The sequence below is a fragment of the Lynx canadensis genome, chromosome B4 (assembly GCF_007474595.2).
Source record: "Lynx canadensis isolate LIC74 chromosome B4, mLynCan4.pri.v2, whole genome shotgun sequence".
NCBI lineage: Eukaryota > Metazoa > Chordata > Mammalia > Carnivora > Felidae > Lynx > Lynx canadensis.
In genome coordinates, this window is record NC_044309.1 from 23,987,470 (window position 1) to 24,003,860 (window position 16,391).

At 37.8% G+C, this 16,391-nt stretch overlaps 1 protein-coding gene across 1 annotated transcript in view; it reads left to right on the forward strand.

The window, feature by feature from the left end:
- Nucleotides 1–16,391, forward strand: part of MYO3A (myosin IIIA) — a 229,463-nt gene that overhangs the window by 72,971 nt on the left and 140,101 nt on the right. The window contains 1 exon segment of the mRNA XM_032593843.1: nt 15,722–15,821. Within this exon segment, the coding sequence (XP_032449734.1) occupies nt 15,722–15,821 (100 nt within the window).

Here is a 16,391-nt window from a genome sequence, read left to right on the forward strand (position 1 = left end):
GGTGAGTGGAGGGCAGACATACTATTTTCCCTGAGTGTCTTCACATTTTTAATCCTCTAAATATATTTTTGCCATCATGTCAAAGACCTTAGTAATAAGGCAATTGAGCATAACTTACTGGCATAACCTAGCTTTAAATGAGCTGAAACTTTTTAACCATCTTTTTGCTGGGGAAGAGGAGAGAAGTGTTTTTTAAGGATAGTAGTCAAGGTTTACAGCACAGTATTTCAGTCTTTGAGTAGAATTCAAAATGACATGCCCCTCATTCCTTACTGCCAAGCACGTAAAGCTTTATCTCTGGCTCTTCAGCTGCCCTAATCTTGTTTGCTTCCCCATTTAGTTTTGTAATCTCTGGGGAGAAAAAAAAAGCTGTATTTATAGAATTTTTAGTTTTGGAAGATTATGCTTCACTTTGAAGTTAGATTTTTATACACTTATGTAAATACAGCTGCTTTTTTGTTTTTTGGGTTTTTTTTTTTTAAGGGAAAAATCTGAAGTTAAAATGCTCAGGATTTTTTTCAAAAAGAAGGAAAGAACGGGAAATAAATAAATACTTAACCATGGCAATTCCAGTCTTGGGAATAGAAATTGAAATGGAATACTGTTATGTCATGGTTGATTCTTATATGGATATTACTGTACCACAAGTCCCTCTCAAAAAACTTGTATCTTTCTTCCTATCTACCTACGTACCTACCTACGTATCTATCTATCTAGACATTACCTGGGCAGCCCGGCCTAAAATTTGGGTGTTGTTCATGGTCTGTGGAAGATAGTATAATTCCTCTATATTTACTGAAATAGGGTGGAGGGTGGGCATGAATTCTGTTTGGGGGATGTTAAATTTGCTATGCCAGTCAAATAAAAAACTAGAGTTACTAAGTAGGTTAGCTGGATATAGGAGTCTGGACTTCAAGGAGGAAGTCCGCGTTAGAAATGGTTTTTATGTCATTTGCTTATAGAGCAAATGCCATGGTACTGCATGGGGTTACTGCATGTGAGTGCTTAGAAAGAGAAGTGAAGGGGACCAGAGCTCTAGGAGACACTAACATTTCGGAACCTGGCAGAGAGAGAGGAGATTGAGGGAGTGGGGTCTGTTGCAAGCCATATGAACCAAGTGTTTCAAGAAGGAGAGAATGGTCCACTCTGGCAAATAGTATTGAAAATTCAAGAAAAATAGAATAACACTTGAGTTTGGACCCAGCAAGTTCTTCAGTGACCCTGATGAGGGCCATCTCGGTAGAGTGGGTGGAGGGAAGCCTCGGCTGGGAGAGTTAAAGGATAGAGGTGATATGAAGAAGAAAGCTAGGGAATATGGAGTATTCTTTCAGGAAGCTCAGCTGTGAAATGGGATATGGTGCAGTCACTGGAAGGCATAGAGCATCAAAGGAGAGATTTTTAAAGCTGGGAGATTGTAGGCTGACAGGGAGAGGTTGACAATGCAGATGAGAGGGGAGAGATAGAGCAGTGACTCCTGGAGAAAGTACATGAACAAGTAGGTGAGCTGGCCTTTGCTCAGAGTGGGGACAGTTTATCCATCCTAACCGGAGAGAAGGCTGAGAGAAAAAGTTTACTTGTTTAAAATATAGCAAAGAGACTAAAAGGAAACACTAAAATGTTAACAATGGTTATCTCTCGGTGATGGGGCTATAGGTGACTTTTGTCTTACAACTTTTGACATTTTTCAACTTTTTAAACAAAGAATGTAGTTTATTTTTATACTTAGAAAAAAAAGACAAAACTCTGGGGCCGTGTTTGTTCTTAACCAGATTAATTTTCTCTAATGGTGTGTGCCCTATGGATGCTCATTGTGACACTGGTAACTCTTCATATTGAAGGACCTGTGCCCCTCCGTCTCTGCCACAAAATTCTACTCACAGAAACTGGCTCTTCACTACTGTCTTGCCTCTAAGCTACGAGTGAGGAGAAGAAAGATGTTAGGAGACCTGGGCAGATGTATAATAGCCATCAAATATTCTTACAAACTGAGATGTCAGTTTTATTTCAACATCTCAAAACAGGTCACTCTATCTAAACTAACAGCACAAAGAACTCACATTCACAGCAGAAATAGACAAGATTTCCCACCAAGAAGATTTTTCATCAGCCTCCAGATATGTGACTCCTTTTTAAAAGTGGACAGGTATTGGGGCGCCTGGGTGGCTCAGTCGGTTAAGCGTCCGACTTCAGCTCAGGTCACGATCTCACGGTCCGTGAGTTCGAGCCCCGCGTCGGGCTCTGGGCTGATGATGGCCCAGAGCCTGGAGCCTGCTTCCGATTCTGTGTCTCCCTCTCTCTCTGACCCTCCCCTGTTCATGCTCTGCCTCTCTCTGTCTCAAAAATAAATAAACGTTAAAAAATCAATCAATCAATCAATAAATCAATAAATAAATAAAAGTGGACAGGTACGCTTTAACCCTGCCCAGAACCAAGAGATTACCAGATGATTTATGTTACTTAAAATTTGCTAACTGCCTTAATAAAATTAGTCCTTTTGATAGGTAAGATTGTGCCTATTGTCCAACTCGTAAAGGATCATATACTTTTTCTTGATGCAGTTGCTTTGTAGTTATAAATCAAAATCTATGCTAGAACATAACCTACATTTTCTTTTATTCTGCTTTTTAAATAGGTGATGCATACATATTGAAATAGTGCATAAGAGTAGTGAGTGAAAAATAGTCTCACTTATGTCCCTTCCCAAAGGGAACCAATGTGTCCAGTGTTTTGTGTGTATTTCTAGAGAGCTTCTATTTATGTGGAAGCCAGTAACTATAGCATTAATAGAAAACAATGTGATTGGAGAAGAGGCACTTTCTAACACCTTGATCCCCAGACCTCTTTCATGGACACATTATTTAAATGAGATACCTGTTCTGCAACTAGCTTGTGGACTTTAATGTAATACTAAGCATTTCATGGTTTAATTTTTTAAAGTAGTTTCACACTCTCAGTCACCATGCATACATTAATCTTTAATACATTTATTTTTTTTAAAAAGACTGTCTATCTTTTGACCCACCGATCATTGGTAGTGTCTGCTGTCCCCCCCTTTGCTTAGGTTTATTTATTTATTTTGAGAAAGAGAGAGCACATGCACAATCAGGGAAGGGGCAAAGAGAAGGAGAGATAGAATCCCAAGCAGGCTCTAGGCTGATGTTGTGGGGCTTGAACTCATGAAATGTGACATTAAGACCTGAGCTGAGATGCGGAGTTGGACACTTAACCAGCTGAGCCACCCAGGCGCCTCTGCTGTCCCTCTTTTCTAGACCCTTCTCTTTTCCCCGGGTCTCTTGCCTAACAGAGTCAGCAAACTATGGCTTCCGGGTCAAATCTGGCCTGCCTCCTAGTTTTGTAAATTAAATTTTATTAGAACACAGTCATTTGTTCATATATTATCTATGGCTGTTTTCATACTGTAATGACAAGATTGAGTAGTTGTGACCCAGGTCATGTGGCCTTCAAAGCTGAAAATATTCATCTACTTTTTTTTTTTTACAAAGAAAATTTGCCAATCCCTGTTCTAGAGTATGGAATCTTGGTCATGGTAATGAATGGGCAAAAGGCATTAGAGAAAAGAAAAATCAAGAAGTGATTTTTAAGGGTGTCACTAATGAAATTATGATGGTACAGAGTATCATATAGCAACATGCATATTATATTGGTGTTCATTTATTTCATATACTTTAGCACCCACACAGAGAAAGTAGAAAGAGATTTAGAATAGTAGGGACAACATCATAGGGGGCTTTAGTGCAACGATTTAGAATAAATTAAGGAAGATGCTAACATAGATATGGATTTTCCTCTGCTTTCATGTATCACTTTTCCCACTTCATCCTTCCTTCCAACAGTGCTACAAGTTTTATGAATGAGTGTTTATCTGTATAGTCCAGATGAAAGCACATCTTTACAAAATTATATGTGAGAGAGGAAGAGCTCTGTGAATGAAAAACGCAATTAAAAATGTGGTGGGGGCTTGCTGGGTAACTGTGAACGTCCATCACTGCTGTCATTGCCAGAGTTGACCTGCTGATCTGGCTGGCCAGGCTGGTGTGTGCTCTCCTCCCCACCATGTCAGAAGTACGTACTTGGCCAAAGGGGTCCAAGTGCAGGTAAATAAAAACTGGTCTTCCCGAGCATACCAGTGAGAGCCTGTACCCCCATTGGTACCACCAGTTGTGACTTAGTTACTGGAATTTAAAGATGGATAAGGAAACTAAAACAAAACCATTGATTAGATTTGTGTTTGATAAAGGATTTCTGTACAACCCCCAGTGACTCCTGAATCACCTTACAGCATAGAGCTTGGTATTTACAAGAGTGCATTTTACCAAATTAAAAGCAAATAAAGCTGTTGCATTATAACAGTACAACTGAATAGTAAGGATAAAAATTTAACATCAGGCAGCAGTAGTTGTTTCTTTTTTCAGTGTGTAGAACTGAATTACAAGTGGAGCTGTAATATCCACCCTAAGGGTATTTGTGACCTTTGACAACACAGAAAGAAAATATTTATAGTCTGAAACTATGTCTCTTCAGTATGACAGAGTAAATGAAAAAGATAATCTGTTTAACAAGCTGTACTTTACACAAGAGGACAAAAATCCGATAGAAGGATTCTGACTTTGCTTTTTCCAAGTCTTTCAGAAATAAAATAATAAAGTAACAAGAATGGAAACCAATTCTATAAAATGAAGGCAAAAGGAAAATGTTAGAAGTGTAAAATTATCTTGAAGTATAAACATATGTGTACGTATATACTTTTTCTTTGAGCATTCCAATTGTTTATAATCAGAGAAAAAAATAATAAAATTTCTTTGGCTCCATAGATGAACATTTTGTAAAGCAACCTATCACTCCTTTTGTTTGAAAAATGTATTTTGAGAACCTACCATTTGAAGGAATCTGGTCTAGGAGTAAGGGGTAAGTCAGTCAACAGATGAAAAAACAAACAAAGCAAAATAGAATAAGTAAACTATGTAATATGTAAGATGGTGATATACACTAAAGGAAATACAGAGAAAGGTAAGGAGGACTGAACTTCCTGGAGGGATGGGGGAGGGTAGAACTGCCATGTTAAAGAGGGGCATCAGCCGGGACCTCCCAATGGAGGAGGTACATCAGCCTGTGGCTCTGCAGGTGGAGGAAGAGTCCGGAGACCCCTCAGGCAAGACCGCGCCAAGTATTGGAAACCCTGCCAGGAGGGAGCAGGGGGTGACAAGATCTGATGCAGTAGGTAGGGACAGGTCAGTTTACATGGGGCCTTTCTCTTAGTAACATCAGGCCATTGGAGGGTATTGATTGGAGACTGACATCTAACTTATTTAAAAAGGTCATTCTCATGGCTCCTGGGTGGCTCAGTCAGTTAAGCATCCAACTCTGGATTTTGGCTCAGGTCATAATCTCACCGTTCATGAGATGGAGCCCTGCATTGGGCTCTGCACTGACAATGTAGAGCCTGCTTGGGATTTTCTCTCTCTCTGTCTCCCTCTCTCTCTGTCTCTCCCCTGTTCACATTCTCTCTCTCTCTCTCTCTCTCTCAAAATAAATAAAATTAAATTTATATATATATATATGGTCATTCTCACTATTTGTCATAATCCAATAAGAATAATGGGAACTTAAAGATCAAGGGAGTAGCAGTGGAGGTTTTACTCAGAAATAGACATTGAGGTCTTATTCAATACCCTCTTGGTTTAAGAGTTAGAAGGAGAGCAGAATATTGTTCATTTGTAAGAAATGCCCCTTTTTACCCATGTGTCAAGTCAGCAACTCCAGGCAACCTTTCTGAGCTGTTCCTACATGTGTTCTGGAGCTTTCATGACATCAATTTTTTTCCCTGTCTTTCTCACTGTTTCCAACCTTGGTTAATGGGCTCTCATCTCCTCAGTGGAGATGGAGAGAAATTAAGACTTCAGATATTTTAAGGAGATGAAAACGACATAATCTGTTGATGGAGTAGATATAGGAGGTTAGAGAGATGGAGATTTCTGGTGTGTGCAGTTAATTAGATGATGGGTCAGCCAGTGAGACAAGTGCTGGAGGAGTTCTAGGCTTTGTTGCAGAAGAGTGTGCTTTGCTCTTTGGATATTTGGAATTTGAATGCATTGAAGACCTCTGTGTTTCTCAGCAGTCATGCCCTCCGCCATCCCAGTTTCCTCAACCTCTAGCCTCTCCCACACTAGCACTCTGCCTTCTGGCTGCAGTAGATTGTCACTGTCCTGGGGCACATGCCCTCTCTGGTCAATCCACACATGCTACTCTCTCTCAGATTTGACCACCTGCCAGTCACCACCCACATACAAATACTCTTCCTCAGGTTGTGGAACCCTGTCCGTACTCAAATGCCAAGATTGAATGCTAAATCTGCTAAGCACCATTCCCTGTTCACCAGAAGGGGATTATTGCTTCCTTGCTATTTAATTTAACTTCAGTTTGGCACTTGCCATATGTCTTGTGTTGTTTTAAATGTATTTATAGCTCCCACTTGATTGAGACTCATTGAACATATGGTTTGGATCTCTTTTCACCTACAGTAATCCCTTAACACTTAGGACAGTGCCTTGCACAGAGCAGGGTCTCAGTAAAATGAATTGGATTGAAAAATGACATAGATGAGAGGATTCTAAAGAAAATGCACTTCTGAAATCTATAGCTTTCACTTTCTATAAACATGTATTTTTTTAATTATTAAAAAATTTTGCCTTACAATCTACTGTCTGATACTTGGTATGTAGTTAAATCTAACAAATTGTTGTATGCATTGTTTAAAAAATTAGACACCAGAAAAATGAAGGTTCACCAAAATAGTAGCAATTGTGATTGATTAGATATCACTAATGTATGAAATTATAGAAACATTTACATATTTTTTGGAAATCTAGGTGTACTTACTCATTTTAAAAAATACCTAATATTATACTGGGAAAAATTCAAAGTTTTTATCTATACAGTCTCCAAAGAATTAAGTTTGTTTCAAACAAGCATGGATATCATATTAAGGTAGTGATGAAGATTGGACTAAATATCTTACTTTGACAGATAATCATTTGCTTTTTCATTTACTCAATCTACATTTATCTATTGACTACCTGCTATCTGCCAGCTACTGTTTAGGTCCCTAGGATACATTAGTGACCAAAAGAGACATGTAAGATGTAAAAGATTTTCTCAGTTGCTGATCTTTTTAAAATTTTCATTCATAGAATATTTTTTTTTTCTTATTCATTGAAACTTCAATAGCTTTTAAGATGTTTAACTTATGGAGAAAGCTTTTATACACCTGTTGTATATACCTTAATTAACTGTGAATGATTATGTATTTTCAAAACCCATGTGAGCAAATACAGCTTTATCAATTAATTGAGTAGTATTTGTAGCAATAGCCACAGCTACATCCTTGATTTTAACATCTTCTTCTTTGAAAATGAATCTATCGAAACATATCAGCCCTAGCCCAAATTATCTTAACTTTTTTGTTTATATGTGCATTGTTAACTGTTTCATCAGAGTGTGTGCTCTGTTGAGCAGGTGACCCTATCTTCTGTTTTCCTCATAGCTTTAGCCCAGCTCTGAATTGCCTGAAATATATTGGATGCTGTAGAAATTTAAATATTTATTGAATGAGTGAATGCAGTAATAGATGTTGAAACATGTATAATTTAAAGCTCTACCTGGTGTGTGTGTGTGTGTGTGTGTGTGTGTGTGTGTGTGTGTGTGTTTGGAGGGGGAAAGCCTAACAAACCCAAACAGGATGGAGATGTCATATCAATCATCTGCTTCATTTGAGTTTTGCCAAAAGGTTGGACATATCACAGGCTTGCTGACAATTCATAAAATGGAAGGAAATTGGACTGTAATATATTTACCTGTTCTTCTCACTCTTACACCCTGTGATCTTGTGCATTAATTGGGTAGCTTTTTAAATGTTAAGCTAATTTTAAAGCTGAACAATGATATCACTGATGCAACTAATCATGCCTCAGTGCCACATGAAAGAATATAATAAATGTGCTTTGTTATGACAGCTGAAACTGTTGGGGTTTTTTTCGCTTTGTCTCCATAAACGTTAAGACCTAACCAAGTGACAGCAGTGTTGACCATGCTTTCCAGAGCAGCCCATTCCAATGACCCTGTCTAACAGTAACTGATGGTGCAGAAATACAGATATGGGAGAAACACAGATAGGCAATTCCAGCGACCATGGGCCTTCTCCAGTTAAGCTGGCCTGGCAGAGAGCACCACTCTGCCCTGACCAGCAAGAAATGGTCAGGGAGATGGGTGTGCTGGAGCCAAGATGTGCCTGGCAGCTGTGTGTCTTTTCACAGTGCACCATCTAAGCTTCAGCCCTGTTCTCTAAAGTCAGCCTTGAACACTGCAGTGAGAATAGAGAGGAGAAGAAAAGAAAGAGTTTGCTTGTTTCCCTGTCATCTGATAGAATGCATAATTCCTGCTGAGATGCTACCATCAGGGTATACATAGGACTTAACAATAAACACAATGAAATCCTGAGAAGACAAGAATATTCATGAATCCTCCATTAGCAAGACCTGGGCCCAAATTCTTCTCATTTCTTGCTTGGTTTATGCTGAGTCCAGTGTCGTGTATTTACAAGTTACATTTGTTGAAGGTAGAAGGGTATCTGGAGTGGGAAGAGATGGAGAGCACTAAATATAAAATTAATAGAAATAAAAATTTATAATATAATTAAATATAAATTAAAATAAAATATTAAATATAAAGTATATGAAGATCGAACCCATGACCATAAAAGCAACAATAATAGCTAAAATTTATTAAGCATTGCAGGTACTGAATGAATCACTTCGCATGTATTATTTAATTTAACCTCATAACAACCTTATGAAACAGACTATTATTATTCCCATTTTATATCTGAGAAAGCAGAGTAAGTTACTTGTCCAAGGCTACATGGCTAGTAAGTGGTCGAGCCACAGTTTGAGTAATAATAGCTATTAAATATTAGGCATTTTCAAGTGCCCATTCTAAATAAACATCTTACATGAAATCTATTTTTGTTTATCCTCACAAACTCTTTTGTTGTTTTCTCTGAGCATTCTGATTCTAGAGCCCATGCTTTTAATACTACTTGGGTGTCATTAATACTATGATCTAAACAAAGGAAAGGGTTCATATAGCTTCAGAAATAACTTTTTAAAGTTTATTTATTTATTTTGAGGGAGAGAGTGTGAGCTGGGAGAGGGGCAGAGAGAGAGGGAGACAGCGAATCCCAAGCAGGCTCCACACTGTTAGAGCCCATCGTGGGGCTTGATCTCATGAATCGTGAGATCATGACCTGAGCCAAAATCCAGAGTCAGATACTTAACCAACTGAGCCAGAAATAATTTTTGATTCTCTATATAAGCATCTGAGAATTTACTTCAGTGTCTAATACTTTTTCAGTCAATCCATAATCCACCCTGACTTTTTACACATTATTGTCACCTGTTCAACCAGGCTCTGCATCCCTCAGCCCCTCTACCCTTGAGTTGAATTGAAAAGAAAATAGAGGAGTCATGTTCTAGAGTAGGACCAAGCCATCTTCACAATCACCCTGATAAAGTCTTTATAAGTGATTTAAAAAAAAAGTTTTTTAGAGTCACAGAAAATGACTCTACATTTTTCTCTTCATGATGAAGCAATCATCCGTCTCCTAGGTAATATACCTAATCAATACACAAAATTATCAAGCCCATTAAGTTGACAAATTATAGAATTCTAGGACTGGAAGAGGCAGCAGAGATGATATGATTCAGCTGTTTTAATGCCATCAATCTAGGGAAGATTATTAGGTTTCAGTATTTTCTGGTGATAACGTGTCTTTTTAGGAAATGATGAGAGGGATAGATTTATCTTCTCAAATCTAAATAGAAAAGCCTAAAATCCTACTTTCTCATGGTATCTCATTTTCAGTGTTCTTTTTATTGAATTTCAAAAGTTCTTGATATATTAAACATTGATTTTTTTCCATCATATATGTACACTGCAAATATTTTTTTATTTTCCTATAGCTTGTGTTTTTATTATACTATGAAAATTGTTATCCTGTCACATCTACCCCATATTTTTTATTCTCTTTTCTATCTTATCATACTTACAAATTCCATCCCTACCCCATTATTATTACACAACTATTCTTCTATATCTTCTCCTAGAACTTTATGATTATATTTTTAAATCTGTTAAGTTTATTAATCCAGCTGGAATATATTTTTACATAAGGTACATGATTCCCAAATGTTTAATTAGCTGTTCTGGCCCAATTTCTTGAATTTTTTCTTTATCTACTAGTTTGAAATGCCACATTTATAATATGTTCTTAGAATATGACCCTAAATTATAAAATATTCACTACTAGAATTTTAACTTTTCTTGGCTGTCCTTAGTGATACATTAGTGATGATGTTTATTTTTAGAGTACAGTGATTTTTTTTCTTTACTACAATAGGCTATTCTACTCCATCATTTCCAGTCTTCCTCTTCATTGAAATACTTCAGTGGCTTCCCATTATGCCTGGAGTCCAGCCTCACCACGCACCACTGTCCCTGTCACCATTTCAGCCGCAGGGCCCTTCGCTAAGTCCAAGGAACACAACGTATGCCCTCCTGCCTCCAGGCCCCCGTGCATGTTATTCCCCTTTTCCCCAACAGGTATCGGCCTGACAACCTCTGCACACTTGGGTACATATATATAAAAAAAGCGAAATTTCATATTTCCCATTAAAACTGTGAATCACAGAATTGAATTCTGTGGATATTACAAGCGTATTACGGTAAGAGGTCAGAAAGATGGTATGTCAGGTAGGTTTTGGGGCCCGCTGGCTTAATTAAAAGGTTTGCCAGAAATTATGGGATATGAACTAAAATAGAAGGACATAGGGTTGGTCACACGAAGAGATAATATTCTTGGCATACTGGCTAGTTGGGTGGGGCTCAGTATGGTGATTCAAGCTGCCAACATATTTCATGCATCTGTATCCTTGATGCCAGGCATAGAAAGATGAGTAATGCTTGGTTTCTGCCCACAAGTTTCTCCTAGTCCACTAGGAATGATGAACATTCCTACTTAAATATGAAAGCTTCTCTGCTAGTAGTGCATTCTCTCTGCAAAGTCCTGCAAAAGCTTCACAGAGAGGATGTTATTTGAGCCTGACTTTGTATGATAAAGTAGAACTTTGCCAGACATGGAAGGAAAATAATTCCAGGCAGAGAAAGAATGAGCAAAACACAGAATCTCGAAATACTTGGCATATTGGGGAATGTTCTGTACAGAGATGATAGTTGATGCTGCTGGAAAGGCTCTTTGAGACAAGGCTGTGAAGGGCTGTGAATTCCATGCCAAGGAGTTTTTAACTCATGTTGTAGAAAATGGGGAGCCATCTGAGGTTTTCAGTCATTACAATAATATCTTTTCTCAGTTTTTGGACACTAATACCAAAAGCATCAGAGGATGAATTTACAGGAGTGGAAGAGTGAGTGTAGCAGCCAGCCAAATATTGATCCCCATATTCTTCACCATCTGTTTCTTGTAATTCTCTAGGAACAGTCTTTAGCTACCAAATCAGCCCATAAAAACAGATGAAAAACTCAGGGCTCTGCAATTAAATGGATAATTGGACTTCTTTCTCTGTTTTCTCAAAAATAGTATGAGTCTCTTTGGAAATAGGGGAATAAATAAGATGATACCTGTTGAATTCAGCAAATATGGAGACCAACTAAGTGGAAATTCTGTGCCAGAAATTGTACAGGATATATATTGACTCATTCATTCAACTAACATTTATTGAGGACCTACTATGTTTTAAAAAATCTGCTTGTTCCTAAGGTACAAGGGGGAACCAAGGACACACAGCCTCATGCATCTTGGAGTTTACAGAGTAATAATGGATTCAAATATTAACTAAATCATCCATACCAATAAGTGTATATTTGTAAATTTTTGTAAATGCTATCGAAATTGGGGAATCTAAGAGTTGAAAATAGAAGTAAAACTATCCCCATTATTAGATACAAGTTTTCTATCAGGGTGATCTGCAAATATTTTCTCCCAGTCTGTGGCTTTGCTTTTTGTTCTCTAACAGTATCTTCCATAGAGCAGAAGTTTTTAATTTTAATGAAGTCCAAGTTACTGATTTTTTTCTTTCATGGATGGTGCTTTTGGTGTTATATCTAAAAACTCATTTCCAAACCCAAGGTTATCAAGATTTTCTCCAATGTTATCTTCTAGGAGTTTTACAGTTTCGGATTTTACAATTAGGTCTGTGATCCATTTTGAGTTAATTTATGTGAAAGGGGCCAGGTTAGTGTCTAGATTTTTTTTTTTATTTTTGCATATGGACATCCAGCTTTTCCAGCTCCATAGGTTGAGAAATCCCCAGAGAACTTTACAGTCTAGTTAAGGAAATAGGGCTCATATACAAATGATGGGCTGAAATGCCATAACTAAAATATTTGTCCTGAAGGATGTATAGAATCATGCTGAGAAGTTTTAAGAGGTGACATTTGAGGTGAGCTGTGAACATAAAGTTTCATCATACAGCTGAAGAGGAAATAATATAAACAAAGGGTAAATCTTACTGACTGCAATGTTGAGAAGAATGTAGAAGGCAAAGGTGGCAGCAGGGAACCTTCCTGGGTGGGAGGAGATAGTGATAGTGGGATGCAATATGGCAGAGGTGATGGTGGTAGGATATTGTTGGTCCTAGATGGACTTTGACATTAAGCTGATGGAATTTGTATGTAGATTGCATGAAAGATATGAGAGAAAGAGAAGAGCTAAGGATCCCTAAGCTTTTTAACATAAACAATCAGGAGAGTGGAGTCACCATTTACTGAGATAAGAATTATGGGACAGGAGCAGGTTTGGGGCTGCATATTCAGGAGGGGTTGGGATGTGTTAAGTCTGCCTGTTAGACTTCTGAGTGAAGTGTTGAGTAAGCAGTTGGATGCTTAAGTCTGGAGATCAGCAGAGTTGTCAATGCGTAAGTGGTATTTAAAGCTCTGAAATCAGGAAGTGAGTAGATACAGAAGAAAATAACCACAAGGATTGAAGCTCCAGAGATCCCAAATGTGACAGTTAGAAAGATGAGGAGGAACCAGAAAAAGATACTCAGGTGGAGATGCCAGTGAGGCAAGGAAGAGAATCAAGAGAAGTGTACAGGACACTAAAACAAGTATATTTAAGAAGGAGTTTGTTGATGCTGCCAGTACGTTAAGTAAAATGAGGACTTAGACTTGACCATTGGATTTAGCAGTGTAAGGCCATTAATGTTCTTAACAAGAGCTATTTCCATGGAGTAAGAAATGGCAGCCTGACTGAAATGGGTTTTCTTAAAGGATGGAAAGAAATTAAGTAGAGATAATTCTTTTGAGGATTTTTCTTGCTATAAAGCGAGGAAATAAAAGAGTAGATGAAAGAAATTGGAACTCAAGAAAGGGTGTTGTGTTTGTTTCTTTTCAGACAAGTACTATAATACCTGAGAGGGAAAAATGAGTGATGTTGGGAATGAGAGAGGAACCAGTGGAAGTGGTGTCCTTGAATAAATGAGAGAAGACAGAATCCAGTGAACCAAAAGAGGGGCTGGCCAAAGATAGAGGTGGGGACAATTTATCAATAGTGACTTAATTCTAAAACATCCAGTGTTGGCAGGGATGTGAAGAAAAAGGAACATTCATGCACTGTTGGTGGGAATGCAAATTGGTGCAGCCATGGTGGAAGACAGTATGGAAGTTCCCCCAAAAATTAAAAGTAGAACTACCATATGATCCAGGAATTACACTACTTGGTATTTACTCAAAGAAAACAAAAATACTAATTCAAAGGGATACACGCAGTCCTATGTTTATTGCAGAATTATCTACAATGGCCAAACTGTGGAAACAGCCCAAGTGTCCATTGATAGATGAATGGATAAAGAAGATGTGGTGTGTGTGTGTGTGTGTGTGTGTGTGTGTGTGTGTGTGTGTGTGTGATGGACTATTATTCAGCCAAAAAAAGAATGAAATTTTGCCAACAAAACAACATGGATGGAACTAGAGTATAATGCTAAGTGACATACCCTAGTCAGAGAAAGACAAATACCATGATTTCATTCATATGTGGAATTTAAGAAACAAAACAAACAAAGGAAAAAAAGAGACCAACCGAAAAACAGACTCTTAACTATAGAGAACAAACTGATGGTTGCCAGAAGGCAGGTAGGTGAGAGCATGGATGAAACAGGTGAAACGGATTAAGAGTAACACTTATCTTGATGAACACTGAGTAGTATATGGAATTGTTGAATCACCATATTGTATGCCTGACATGAATATAACACTATGTTAACTACACTGGAATTAAAAAATTTAAAAAATAGTGACCTAATTCGCTAAGCAATGAGAAACCATTAAAGTCTACTGAGTAAGTGGTATGGCTCTTGTTATTCCTCATAGTCTATTCCTTTTACGAATGGACAAATTCAAATGCTTAAAAGTACAGTTGACCCTTGAACAACATGGGTTTGAGCTGCACTGGTTCACTTGTATGCAGATTTTTTTCAATAAATACGATATAACACTGTAAGTGTATTTTCTCTTATTATTTTCTTTTTTTTTTAATTTTATTTATTTTGAGGGTGAGAGAGAGTGTGAGCAGGGGAGGGGCAGAGGGAGAGGGAGAGAGAGAATTCTGCACAGAGCCCAACGTGAGGCTTGATCTCACAAACTATGAGATCATGACCTCTGAGCTGAAATCAAGAATCAGACACTTAACCACTGAACCACCCAGGCACCCCTATTCTTCATGATTTTCTTAATAGTATTTTCTTTTCCTAGCTTACTTTATTGTAAGAATACAGAATAAAATATGTATAACATAGAAAATATGTGCTAATCAACTTTATGTTATCGGTAAGGCTTCTGGTCAACACTATAGTTGAGTTTTGAGGAGTCAAAAGTTATACCTGGATTTTTGACTTTGTGGAGACATTGGAACTTCTAACCCCACATTGTTTCAAAAGTCTACTGTATCTCCAAAAATAAACCTTGAAAATACAGTTTTGTTCAAGACACCAAGTAGATGAGAATTTCATGGCCAGAAAAGTTGAAACAAACCATGGTGTCTATCTCAGCAGCTTACACAGCCTTCGTGTCAAATCAAGAATCTTTGGCTGTTCTCTGAAGTTGGTGAAATGTTTCCTTTGAAAATAAATTCCTAGTGCCTGAAACCAATTTTCTACGTGCGTCTAACCATTTGAAAATTCACAATGGGGTTTATTTTGTATTTCTCTTAAAAACTGATGAATAATAATTTCTAATGTTGCCATTCCTTGGCCACCAATGGTCTGACACTACCTCAGACAAAATTGGAAATCTAATGAATTCAGGTCTCTCTGACTCACCAATTTGTAACAGATTAAGTCACACATAGGAATTTAGAGGAAGCTTCCAAGAAAATTATATATAGGAGAGTTCTTGATAGAATTAATGGACTTTTTTCATCATCTGTGAGGTAAGCTTGACATGTTGTAATTTTCCAATAGAGAGGAGAAAACAGATAAAATATATTAGGCTATTTTCTGATAAGTGGTCATCATTGAATTTAGGAAACCAGCTTCGTAGTTTTTTTAATCTCCTATATATCTAAAACCTACTTCCGCTATGATCAGTGATATGTTCTCAAGTCAGAAAGGATTTTTCTCTTTGTACTGCTCCACAGACATGAACGTATTCACACCAAGAAAAGTAACTTCAGTAGATCACTAATATCCACTCTGAAGGATGTAGACGATTTAGCAACCCTAGAAGTTTTGGATGAGGTAAGAAACGTGGCTTAATTAAACTTAAACATTCTAGATTTTGTTTAACTTATAGATATGAACAGGAAGTTGTTTGAATAGCATCTGTATGCAATGTCTCTTAGCTTCCTGATTATCTCTCCCATCTTCACTTTTAATACGTATAACTTAAATTTCCAGATCTTTCCAGCCTAACGTCAGTTTTTTTTCTTTTTTTTTATAGTCAGGTTACAAAGGTGTGGGTTCCCACTAGCATGAGTTGCTTATAAGTTACAGACCCTTTTTCCTCTGAATTCTTTCCAGAAAGCTCAGAGGGATGATTTACTGAGGTCAGAAAATGGTCTGCTTCCTACAACCTCTAATGTGGCATCCTCCTTCTATTTCCTCTTCTGTTCCACTCTCAGTGTCTATACCCAGAGGCTTCTAGGAAACCTCAAGAGCCTGTCTGTCTTAACTAGGGTCAGTGTCCTGCTTGTGGGGTCCCAGATCCCCTGCTCTCAGAGAGCTGGGCCTTCAGGGTAGTGAATTCTACTTGACGCTTCTTACCCAGTGCCTCACAGCTATCTCAAGCATCTCTTATGAAGGTACAAA